At 33.3% G+C, this 13,825-nt stretch overlaps 1 protein-coding gene across 1 annotated transcript in view; it reads left to right on the forward strand.

The window, feature by feature from the left end:
* The window catches only part of LOC115876217, a 101,945-nt gene that overhangs the window by 17,311 nt on the left and 70,809 nt on the right, over positions 1-13,825 (forward strand). Inside the window, exons 6-14 of the mRNA XM_030891917.1 lie at positions 2,028-2,211; positions 2,271-2,427; positions 2,490-2,571; positions 2,633-2,819; positions 4,296-4,476; positions 5,634-5,911; positions 6,802-6,986; positions 8,004-8,174; positions 9,967-10,113. Of these exons, the coding sequence (XP_030747777.1) occupies positions 2,028-2,211; positions 2,271-2,427; positions 2,490-2,571; positions 2,633-2,819; positions 4,296-4,476; positions 5,634-5,911; positions 6,802-6,986; positions 8,004-8,174; positions 9,967-10,113 (1,572 nt within the window). The remainder of the gene's footprint in view (positions 1-2,027; positions 2,212-2,270; positions 2,428-2,489; positions 2,572-2,632; positions 2,820-4,295; positions 4,477-5,633; positions 5,912-6,801; positions 6,987-8,003; positions 8,175-9,966; positions 10,114-13,825) is intronic.

The raw sequence follows: 13,825 nt of genomic DNA on the forward strand, positions 1-13,825 counted from the left end.
TTATTTACACCATTAAATTATTTATTAGATTGAAAATATTTTATGCATTAAAGTTTACAAAAAATAAAGATTTATATAGTCGAAAAAAGTCCGATAGAACCAATAGAAATGTAACTATTTTGTCACATCTTTAATTAAATTTTGTTAAATAAATTAATTTTTTATACTATAAATATCTTTTTTTTTCCTAATCTCCTACGAGCTGATATAATATGACGAGCAATCTATTAAATTACTGTGAGATTATACAGAAAAGTCCACAGACTTCGAGACATAGGAAAATCAAGTCCATTTAGCGTGTGTCCAAATTTTGACAAGTTTTCAAAAATGACAGTTTTGTTTAGACTGACGTTTAATTTCACCTGACTTCTCGGTGAATGATTTCTTTTTATGGGGGTACATAAAATCTAAAATTTACGGCCATGAAGAAATTCAAAACTTGGAGCAGTTAAGGCAGAAAATATTTAATGCCTTTGACACTGTCACCCCTGATATGTTATCCAATGTGAGGAGGGGATTTTATGATCGTTTGGGTTATTGTTTAATGCAAGAGGGAGGCACTTTTGAACAATTTTTGTAATTTTTTAAATTTCATTATCCTGTTTTTTTACCGTTTACCCATTACCTACCTTGACGAACATGGGAAAACGAAGGTCCTTTTCAGGACCACAAATATTTTGATTGAGAAAATTGGTAACTTTTTTTTGGATTAAAAAACAAAAGTTGTTAATATAATACCAATTTAAAAGTGTTTTAGTAGTTTTAATACACACTATGATATAAAATTTATTATTATTATAATGTACATTATTAATACTATTGTTCATTCGAAATGGCATTAAGGCCCAATTGCAACAATGATTTAAATTTTTCTTAAAGATAAGTAGAGCTTAGAATTAGCTGTACTTATATTTACTTTAATATTCACCTTAAATGAGGAATTTGACTGATACAATTTTTGAATTTGAATTGTTTTTAATGATACTAACAATTTTAGTTTAATTTTTAATAAAATTTATTTAATATTAATAGAAATCCAAGAGATTTGAAACCTCTTTTAGCGATTTATAACATTCTCAAATGAATTACAGGTGCCCTTATTTTCTATGAAAATCACACAGCTTTTTTCATAGTCGCTGCAGTTGCAATAGCTATAAAAACTAATTTTTGAAGGTGTGAAAATTGCGACACACGCTAAATGGACTTGATTTTTCGTATGTCTCGAAGTCTGTGGACCTTTTTGTATGCCTCGATAACATATTGGTGCAGATTATTTTCACCCAAACAAATAATAACCCAAACTATACATTGATGCGGATTGTCTATGAACTCTTTCTGAAGATCACAGAAACCTGAACGCGTAATTCGGTGTTTTTTCGCATCTGTTATACGTAATTTGTGCCCAAAGGGTAGAAACGAGAACCCTATTACTAAGACTTCGCTGTCCGTCCGTCCGTCTGTCACAAAGGTCTATTTTATGAACCGTTATAGCTAGACAGTTGAATTTTTTACAGTTAATGTATCTATGTTGCCGCTATAAGAACAAATACTAAAAACAGAATTAAATAAATGTTTATAAATAAAAAAGTACTTTCACTAAACATTATCTTTTAAGTAAGAATTTTACATAGAATCTTTCAAGTCCATGGTGGCCGCGTGGTTAAAGCTTTAGGACTTTACGCTGCTATGACGTTAGAATCGTAGTAAGGCAGGTTTGAATCCTAGTCAAGGCAACTTTTTTTAATCTTTTTTTTATTTTTACATATTTATTTTTACTTTTTACATATTTATTATTGATTAATACAATTTTTAGTAATGTGTTTCTTCATTTTTTTTTAAATTACTTATACGCGCATTCAAAATTTCAGTTACATCGGAAAAAAAATTATAATAATATAATGTCTAAAGTTGTATAGATAATGAATGGTACGGAACCCTTCGTGCGCGAGTCCGACTTGCACTTGACCAATTCTTTCTTTTCTCTATGTTAATAATTATGCTTTGTAATTAAAATTTTGCATTTTCAGGGAACGGTTTTTGCTTTACGATGATGATCTTTCCACCAACGCCGACCAACAGAACATTGCCACTATCATATCCCACGAATTCGCCCATATGTGGTTCGGAAACTTGGTCACCATGGAATGGTGGTCTGAGCTTTTCTTAAACGAAGGCTTCGCCACTTATTTTGAGTTCTTCACCACCCATGATGTAAGATTTATTTATTTAACGTTATAAATATAGCTCTAATTACTCAATGTTCTTTACAGGTACTGCCTTCGTGGGAACTGGACAAACAATTTGTTACCAGAACCCTGCAAAGAGTTTTGGAAACTGACTCGCTGGCTTCGTCTCAAGCTTTACAAGCACCAGCTAATACCGATGCTCAAGTTATGACCCGATTCAATCAGATCTCCTATTTGAAAGGTACGTAAAGGAATATCCAGAAACAACTATACATAACAAGTATATATTGTTATTTTGTATAGGAGGAAGCGTTCTTAGAATGGTTGAACACATAATTGGTACAAACAACTTCAAAGCAGGTCTTGCAAACTATCTAGAAGCATAGTAAGTCACCTCTTTCCTGTCTCCTATTTTATATGGTACATTTTTACAATTTACATTTCAGTGCATTCCAAAACACATTACCTGAAGACCTATGGACGTACTTGGATGCAACGTTAACTGGCGAGGAAAGAGCTAGATTGCCACAAGGTACTACATTAGGACAAGTGATTGAGAACTGGATAACAAAGCCTGGATATCCTTTGATTGACGTCAGGTGGACTAGCCCAGCATTTGTTATAAGTCAAAGGGTGTGTAATAGTTGAATTCTTAGTATAGGAAAATTAACACAAGTTGGAGTGTTGAAAACATTTTTATTTATTCGAAATATAACTTGGTAAAAGTTTCTTATTCTTAAGTTTTTGATTTCTCTATATGAATGTATACTTCTTCTTCTTATCACGCCCTCTACTGCCGAAGGTTGGCGATCCAAATGGCAACTGTGGCTCTGGAAACTGCAGCCCGGAAGATTTCCGCAGACGAGCGTTCAAACCATCTCCTTAAATCTTTTAGCTATGAGTTCTGGCGTCTTCCTACTGATCTTTTCCCTTGCACTTTGCCCTCTATTATGAGGCGCAGTATTTCGTACTTTTTATTTATTTCGCACCTCTCATCACATGACCCAGGTATTGCATTTGTCTTTCCTTGATGGTGTTCAGTGTCTCTTTTTGTTTCTGCATGCGCTGGTTGGTGATCCTTTCTACCCATTAGATTCGCAGCATCCGTCTGTACACATACATTTCGAAGACTTCTATTCTCTTTTCGGTCTGTGCATCCAGTGTCCAGCGCTCACATCCATAGAGTAACACAGAGAAGACGTAGCATCTGGCCATTCGAGTTCTGAGTTCCGCACTGAGGTCTCGTCTTGTAAAAAATGGTTTCATACTCACGAAGATTTTTCTCGCTTGCTCAATTCTTGAAAATATTTCTCTTTTCGGGTCGCACTGACTATTGATGTTAGCTCCTAAATACTTTATTGAGGTCACTTGTTCGATTGTTTGTCCCTTGATACGCATATGTGCATTTATTGGAGTCTTAGAAAAGACCAATAGTTTGGTCTTGGAGACATTGAGATGCAGTCCAAACATCTCACTATAGTGGACTACGGAATCTATAATGCTTTGCAGTTCTTGTATATCGTTGACTATTATAACCGTATCATCGGCATATCTGATATTGTTTATTGGGATTCCATTGAACTTGATTCCGCCCTGAATTCGATGCAGTTCTCTAAATATAGTCTACAAGTACAGGTTAAACAGGAGCGGAGACAAGACGCAACCCGTCTGATTTGTATATCTTCCGATGTTGACTGTTTATCTCAACTACCGCCGTTTGATGCCAATAAAGTTCTGATATGAAACGTAGGTCTTGTTCATCAACTCCGGTTGTTCTTACACAGTCGAACGCCTTACGATAGTCTATGAAGCATGCAAATACATTCACATTCATGTCTCTACACCTCTGTGTCATTACATTTAGGAAGAAGAGTGCTTCACGCGTTCCGAGTCCGTTTCTGAAGCTAAACTGGGTGTTGTCCATCTGATTTTCACACTTCTTGTAGATTCGCGTGTGAATGATTCTAAGAACGGTTTTGAGGACATGGGACATAAGACTTATCATCCGATAGTCACATTGTGAGGCGTTGGGTTTCTTTGGAAGGGTTATTCAAAATTAATAGGGTTAATTATAAATGTATACTTACATACTTACATATTTAATTCTAGGGACGATTTTTACTTGATGGAACTACAACCAACGACACATGGTATGTTCCTATAACTTATACCACAACTCTTACAGGAAGCTTCGAGAACACTACTGCCAGTGAATGGTTGGAACCAATTGGATTTCTTGAAATACAGCAGACTAGCTCCAGTTGGATTATTCTTAACAATCAAGTTACAGGTATACCATACTACTTTGTTCTTTGTAACGCGTTTCTCTCTCAAGCTTACCATATGTCTAAAATTTTTGATCAAAGTGATTTTTGGATATTTTGTACAGGGTGGTCGAAATTGGTCTGTTTTAACCTGACTAAATCTTTCCTTTCCTGACTAAATAGAGCAAAACTGACATAGATGTCATGAGCTCGGTTTCTGAGACACTTTTAATGGCGTAAACCGCCTGTTGATATTTTCACTGCCAACTGAGATACGGGGTGTTTTTGAATTTTTTACCATTTGGAAAATTGCCCATAACTTTTTTATTTCGCGGAATAATAAAATTCTGTAAAAAAATTCTTAAGTCAATTTTTTAAGCACAATCCAGTGGTGTAGTCAGTTTTTTCCTATGTTTGCTCTTTTTATCAGAAATTATGAAAAATATATTTTTTTTAATGGAAATCATAGTTGGCTATGAACTTAAAAAATGCTGGTGTTTAACACTTTCCAACGATATAAAGTTATGGGTATCTATTTCGAATAATAAAAGAAATATTAGGTTTTTTATCTTTATAACGAAGCGGGCTTTGGTTTTGTGTTGACCTATTTTCCTAATATCTCATAATCTGCATAATTAAAGCCTTTTTAAAAGGTAAATTAACATTCTATATTAGTATTAGTAATTACAAATGAAATCGATACAATAAATAAAGAACAAAATTAAAAACATCGTATTTTTAAGTGATTAATATAGTTTTATAAAAAAAAATCCTCAAAGATGTTCAAACTGTGCACCTCCTTGTTGAATACACAATCAACATTTTTTACGCACAGAGTTACAACGATTTATTTGGCAAACTGGTGTAATATGTCCAAAACCTTGCCTAGTAGCCTTCTGTAATTCTTCTCTCGTCCCAATGGTTGATCCCTTATATATAACGTCTTTTAATTTCCCCCATAAAAAAAAGTCAAAAGGAGTTAAATCACGGGACCTAGCAGGCCAAGATATGGGACCCCTTGTTCCAATCCAATTCCAATCCAATTTATACCTGGGTTCATAACCATGAAGCTATTATCGTTTGTCGGTGAAACGTTGATGACGTTTCGGCATCATTTTTAGATGCAGCGACACTACATCATAATTTCGGTTGAAAAAAATCAGTTCGATGATCAATTTTTCAGGTTTCTACAGAGTCAACTACAATAATCGCTGGGAAAGTATAGCAGAAGCTTTGGCCGTAGCAGGCCAATCGAACATTCCCGAGGTCAACCGAGCCTCAATTGTGGATGACGTCTTCCATTTGGCCAGAGCTGACATACTAACCTACGACAGAATACTGACATTGGTCGATTTCTTGTCTATCGAAACGTCTCATCACGTTTGGGTACCCGCTATCAACGGCTTCAACTTTTTGTTAAGACGTGTCGGAGAAAATACAGCTATTGGAAGAGAAATTGGGGTAAGAGATGTTAAAAATGTTTCTCTAGAAGGACTAGTTAAATAATTTAAGAAACTTCTTATTCTCCTATCATTCTAGTCGTTAGAATAAACACCAAGGAACTAAGGGCAGTATTGTTAGAAATTTTTGAGCGATTTTCTTCAATGGAGCTTTAAAAAACCTTCATATTCTTTGAACTTGATAAACAATTCCAGATCTTGTAAAAATCATCAAATTTCATGTATTTTACCTATTTTATAACTAAGAAAATTTTTTTAAAAACGTATTTCTGGTAATTTTTGGATACCGATGTATTTATTTTTTTTTCCGTTTACCTATTTATTTCTTTTCAACATCAAGAACTTTTGTTTAGTTATGGTATGTGTGTAATAAGATAAAATGAAAGATAAAAATGTATCTATTAATTTTTTGTTAAATGTTAAAATCTTTCGAATTGCGGCCTTTTTGACAGCTATATTGCTTTAAACTGAGGCATCCTTATTTAAACACCGTTAAAGTGAAAAGATAGATCTAGGAAAAACAATAAATACTCCTACTACATATTTTAACAATTTTTATTGTGCGAAACTGCCAGAAACCTTCATATTGTCTTCTTTTTTGGATAAAAATCCTTCAGCCTTTCAATCGACGAAATTTGACTGTAAAATCCTTCATATTGAAGAAAATACTTCAATTCTGGCAACACTGATGGATATAAACTTCTTCCTGTATGTCCAAAAATTTTTGCCTCAAAAAAAATCGGAGCCAGTTATCTCGCCGAGCATTTTTTTGTGTTTTTGCGAGAAACTGGTGTTTTTCAAAAAGAACTAATGGAAGAAATATAAAATTATTTATTTATCTTCATTCATGATATAGTAAATTGAAATCTAATTAATTTTAATATTATTTAGAACCATTTCTTGCAATTGCTGACCAATGTGTACAGCACTGTTCCATGGACTAGAGCCGACAGCAACGATCACGCTTACAGTTTGAAACAAAACGATATTTTGGCCATAGCATGCCGTCTAGGATTATCCAACTGCGTGAACCACGCTCTGGAACGCTTTGGAGAGTACCGATTGACTTTTACTTTGTAAGTTTAAACGTATAAACATATTATTGTGTAAATGTCACCTATTATGCCGTGTCCAGACCAAGGCGACAGAAAGTAAACACGATTTTGAGACAGAAACAAGACAAACCTGCGACAAAAATGAGAAATTCAGACAAAACAAATTTGAAACAAAGTGTCTATACCGCGAGGACAAAAGTACAACAGAGTTCAGTATATATGCAAATCAGTTTTATTAATCATATCGCCTGTCCACCAGAAAGAAGATAAAAATATATCACTAGCAACCAGTAGTGTTGTTCTCTTTGACTCGCCATCCCATGTTGCAAAAAGATACCCCAAATAATGTTTTTGTTTTTATTTCTATTGTAGATTATATAGCTATTAATATTTCTTATTTTTTTCTTAACATCATCAACCGAGTTTATATTTAATGCTATATAAAAAAATCTCCTCTAATGCACCAGCTTTCTTGTAACAATTTTTGTAGTCCTTGTTTTTACCCTCCCATAGTAATAAATGAGCTCTATAAGGCTCTACTAGTTTGCAAGCATTTTCCGTGTTCCACTTTCTCTCTTCTGACTTTTTTTTATAAAGATGGAGCACTCCACTATATACTAACGACATATTAGCAGTACCAGCCCTCCACAATACTAAATTTGTGTGATTTCATTAGTTACCTACTTTTGGCAACTCAAGACACTAAAATACACGACAACACAGAGACTCTTTCAACTTTACTGACTCGAGACGGGACATTCAAAAGTCTCCGAATTTGGAAGCAAAACAAAAATGAGACAAAAATGACACAGAAATGTATTAGATTTGTCGCTACTTTGTCGTAAAACATTAATGTTTCTGTCTTGCCGCTGTTTTGTCTGCTAGGTCTGGACCCGGCTTTAGTTTCGTATAGACCATGCAGACGGAAGATAACAAGATTGCCTTTAGAAAAGTCACTTACTTTATAAAAATAATAATGTTGATTATCCAAAAAAATACAACAGAACAATGAACTTTAATAGTTTTATTTTTTCTTAGGCCAGAAAAAAATCTGAGGACCATCGTTTTCTGTAACGCTCTGCGGTACAGTCCATCCTCAACGAATTTCAATTTGGTCTGGAACAGATACCAGAGTTCCAGGGACTCTGGAGAACAAGTGAATCTGTTGAACGCACTAGGATGCGTCAACGATGAGAGTTTACAACAACAGTGAGTAATATTTTTTAACAGAGGTGTTTTTAGTATAGGCTTGGTGCGTTTCAACCGATTTTTTTTTAAAAGGAGGGTATATAAACTTGCGTGCATAGAAATCGGCCCACTGTAAACTTTTGACTTTAACTGTGTCTTTTAGAATCTATTTATCAGACCAAGAAAAACATATGAGCTGTTTCAAAGACAATTTAACATGCTTTAATATGAGTATAAATTTATCCAAAGTACTTATCGTTTATATGCGTAGCAACGGGTAAACAAATGAAAGGCATTTGTGTTGTGGTGACAATACGAATAAAAAAAACTTATCAAATACTGCAATTACTACTTTACTGTTACTTTGTAATCGAAATTTGCACATTGTTCTTTCATTGTTTGATTTGTTGTGTTTCATTGTTTGATTAGTGTTTCAAATTAATGCATACATCACGGAAAAAAAGCTGCCAAAGTAATCGCTTTAATTGAAAATGGACTTAAACAGAGAGCTGTAGCTCGGCAACTGCATATGACACGCGGAGCGGTTCGAAGAGTGTGTGAACGATATAAGGAGACTCGATCCTTTCGTAGGCGGCCTGGAACTGGTGGAAAGAGATATACAACGGATCGTGATGACCGCTTTATTGTGTCAACCGCTTTATTCGGGTGCGATGACCGCTTTATTCAGGTGCAACAACAGCTCCGTGAAACAGGAGGAGTGACTGTTAGTCAGAGGACAGTAAGACGAAGATTGAAGGAAAGTAACATGACCCCCAAAACACCCGCAATTGGTCCAAAACTTACACCAGCTCATCCTCAAACACGCCTGCCTTTTGCACGGAACATCTGAATTGGCCACTAGAGCAATGGGAATGTGTTTTAGTCTCAGATGAGACCAGGATATGCCTCTATGGTAGCGACCGAAGAAGAAAAGTGCTCCAGAGGCCATTCGCAGAATGCTGCATCGAGGAGCGGATTGCTTATGGAGGTGGTTTCTGCATGATGTGGTGTACAATTTCTATGACTGCGCGAATCGACCCAGTTTTTATCCGTTGGGACGACCGTCGACACGGGAGAGGAGGTTTAACTGGTGCTAGGTATATTGAGGAGATTTTAGCAGTTCATGTGGTACCTTACGTCGACTACATTGGAAGCGAATTCACTTTTATGCATGACAATGCGAGAGCACACACATCAAGAATCGTTCACGATTACATTTCAGAAGTCGGTATTCGGGTTATGGAATGGCCAGCATGCAGTCCAGACTTAAACACGATAGAACATTTATGGGATGAGCTAAAACGAAGGATTCGTACTAGACAAAGAGCCCCAACCTCTATCCCAGAGCTCATTGTTGCAGTATAAGAAGAGTGGCTTAACATACCGCAAGCAACAATATCAAACTTGATTGAATCTATGCCAAACTGTATGAGAGATGTTGTAAGAGCAAGAGGGGGTCATACCCATTATTGAAAATGTGTTTTAGTTAATTGTCAATCAATAAATAAATAATGGCATACATCTTAGTAATAAAAAACGATAATTTATTTCATGCATTAATTTAATAATATTATTCCAAAGAAACCGAAATACAAATTAATATCTCTAAACTCTTTTCAAGGAATATAAAATTGTCTTTCAAACAGTATATTTTTTCTTAATCTGACAAATATTTTCTAAAAAATATATAGTTAACTTCAAAAGTTTGCCTTGGGCCGATTTCTATGCACGCAAGTGTATAATCGTGTGGTTGTTGGGTGCAATAACATCAACATAATATGAATTGATTGTAATAATTGTATTTTGATTGCAGATATTTAGGATATTCAATCAATGCCAATTCTGGAATTAGACCACAGGATGCCATCACAGTATTTACTAGCGTCTACAACGGAAATCCAAGTGGAATTGACGTTGCTTTCAGATTTTTGCAACAAAATTACTTGCAGATTGCTGAAAGGTAAGCACTGAAATCATTTATTTTTTTAGCAAACTGATATTTTTAGAACTTATCGATTGATTATTAAGATTACGTAACTAGATCATTAACTATTTCATATTTAAAGGTATATTATGTCACTATACACTTGTCTGATACACTGTATATCTATAAGTAATAGATATTTTTATCAGGGAGTTCTTAGAACACAAGATTAATATTAGATTAGTTTTATTGCTAATTCAATTTTTAATTCTTTTGATTTCAATAAAAAATGCATTATTTAGCACTTTAAACTCGAAATAGTGCATCCTTAAAAAGATAATATTGTTCAAATAAACAACATTTTTCTTTTGATTAACATAACTATACTATATAAATAATAATAATAATAGATACAAATTACCTCATAGTTATTTTAATTAAATCTATTTTATTAACTAATGTACCAGTTAAATTTAGCATATATTTTTGAAAAAAAGACTTTTTTTTTCAAACGTCACAGAAGTACATATTAATTTTTGCGACGTGACTGACAATATAAGAAAGTCATTTTAACGCCTAGGCATAAAAATTAAGCACTTTAGGCCTAAGCACAAAAGTACGAAAATATACAGGGTGAGTTTCCTACGATGTTCTCTATGGGTATCTCGGAAACTACTGGAGATAGAGAGTCGGTTAAATGGGGAAAGAATTGCAGTTTTGTGAGGTCATAAATATGCTCCTTTCAAATTTTTGAAAAAGTTCATGGCTTACTAGATATTTCGAAAAAAACAAATTTCGGCTATTTTAAAAATTGTCCCTAATTCCATTATAAGCTATTTTAGACAAAAAGTTTTCAGATAAAAGTTGTAGATAATCACATCCTTAATGAGACTGTGTCCTCCGTTTTCTTCTAAAGCCTGTCATTGTTGACATATGACACAAACATATGTTTTTTTAAATGAAAAGCATAGTTGGCCATGACTTCATAAAAAGCGCCATTTTTTAAGCTTTTCAGCGATATAAACTATAATATGTTTTCTTCGAAAAATTACTGAGTTATAGCCAATTCTTATTATTTTTAAATAATTTCACTTAATTAGTCATGGAAACAACTTCAATCGCCGTTGCTCTCAGAAATGTGAAGCTGTCACATCCAAACTTTGTAAATTAAAATAAACAAAAATTGTAAATATGAATTTTTCAAATGAAGAAAAGCGTGTAGATACTCGCGCATCAATAGAGTGGTTCTTGCATGACTTACATTATGACTCCCCCCATAATGAAAGAAATGTTAAAAATTATTTATATCATAATTATGCAAACTCAGGGATAGGAAGAGGTGGACCAATTGCATGGGCCTCCTTGATCATCTGACCTATCCATTTTAGAATTTTTTATGCGGTACGGTTAACAATAAAGTTTACAAAAGAACTTATGAATTAAGAGAGGCACTCGAATTGGCGGTACGAGAGAATTTTAATTAAGTCGACCGGTCCTTCTGTGAGAATAGGTAGTAATTCAGTTTTAAAAAGATGCAACTCAAAACTCAAAAAAAAGTGATATTATTTTTTTAAGTTTTAGTTTGTGTAATGTACATGTACATGTAAGGAACCGTTTAGTAATCTGACTTTTTTTAAGTTATACATCATAACAGAATAAGAATACCATGCAATCTAATTGAAATTAGTCAAAATAAGAATTGGCAATAACTACATTTAACTTTTCTAACATGTCTTTAAAACCGTTCTCTAAGAAAAGTAACATTCACCGGTCAACGTATCCTCGAAAATGTATGATCAAAAAAAGTTGAACCAATAATCCTACACGCTTTTCTTCATTTGAAAAATTCATATTTACAATTTTTGCTTATTTTAATTTACAAAGTTTGGATGTGACAGCTTCACATTTCTGAGAGCAAAGGCGATTAAACTTGTTTCCATGGCTAACTAAGTGAAATTGTTTAAAAATGATAAGAATTGGCTATAACTCAGTAATTTTTCGAAGAAAACATATTATAGCTTATATCGCTGAAAAGCTTAAAAAATGGCGCTTTTTATGAAGTCATGGCCAACTATGCTTTTCATTTAAAAAAACATATGTTTGTGTCATATGTCAAAAATGACAGGCTTTAGAAGAAAACGGAGGACACAGTCTCATTAAGGATGTGATTATCTACAACTTTTATCTGAAAACTTTTTGTCTAAAATAGCTTATAATGGAATTAGGGGCAATTTTTAAAATTGCCGAAATTTGTTTTTTTCCAAATATCTAGTAAGCCATAGAAAGGCGCATATTTATGACCCCACAAAACTGCAATTCTTTCCCCATTTAACAGACTCTCTATCTCTAGTAGTTTCCGAGATACCCATAGAGAACATCGTAGGAAACTCACCCTGTATATTTGAAAGCGTTTCGAAATTGACAGTTTTTGATATTTATTTGAGATTCAAAATGGCATTCTTTTAGGCACTAGTACTTTAGTTATAGTCTATAAAATGAATAACTTTGAATTTTGACCGTTATTTTTTACCAACAGGGCAAATATAAAATCCCTCTATCAAAAAAGTTACTGATATTCTTTAAATTGAGTGCCTGAATGAATCAGATAGGTAACTCTTTTTACTGTCGTGAAATAGAAAAGGAAAATAATAAAACAAGTGACAGTTCTTCCTCTTTTTGCAAAAATCAACACGAAATGTCATAATTGACAAAAGTAAAATGTCATCAGCTTTTGACATTTCAAAATATTAGACCAATGCCGTCTCTAATAGAACAGCCTCGGAGCAAGATTTATGACGTCACGCTAGTTGATACTACGGATTAATAAATATGTTGGAGAATACATGGAAACATAATTATTTCTCGTATTTTTGGTTTGTATTTTTAAAATGATATAGTTTACTTAAAATATACATAATATACAGTTAATAAATACAATATAATATATACATATTTATAGTAATACATACTTTGGCAAATAAAACTATGAACCACACAAATGCAGCAAATGTTTTACAATATACAAATAATGAATAGGTGGTACATAAGATAATGGGTAAAATGCAAAATATATTTTAAATTTTGGGGTTCGAAAATCGATCTAATTTAACAAAAAACATTCAATATCTACTAATAGTGATGTACAATTTATTTATATATTATAATGTTTACTGCAATTAATAAACTAATATAAACTTGTCAAAAGAGGACCACATATTTTTTTAAATTATTATTCTTAACACAAAAACTATGTACATTGACTATAGAGTACGATTTCAGCCATATTGTAAAACATTTGCTGCATTTGTATGGTTCATAGTTTTATCTGCTAAAGTATTTATTACTATAAATAGGTATATATATTGTATTTATTAACTGTATATTATGTATATTTCATGTAAACTATATCATTTTTAAAATACAAACTAAAAATACGAGGAATAATTATGTTTTCCATGTATTCTACAACATATTTATTAATCTGTAGTATCTAACTAGCGTGACGTCATAAATCTCGCTCCGAGGCTGTTCTATTAGAGACGGCATTACGTCAGCATGGCCGCAAGTTGCTAACCTAATAAAATTAACACTATAAAAGCCCGCGGGAACTGTCAAATTCAAAGTTATTCGTTTTACAGACTATATTAGTGTCCTCTCTGCTAGTATTTAAAAGTGACACTTGTTTGGGCACTAGTGCCTAAAAGTAAAAAATAAAACGTTAGAAACAATGAAAATGTTTATTTATTAT

Source organism: Sitophilus oryzae, unplaced genomic scaffold, assembly GCF_002938485.1.
Source record: "Sitophilus oryzae breed Bouriz unplaced genomic scaffold, Soryzae_2.0 scaffold_1420_pilon_pilon, whole genome shotgun sequence".
NCBI lineage: Eukaryota > Metazoa > Arthropoda > Insecta > Coleoptera > Curculionidae > Sitophilus > Sitophilus oryzae.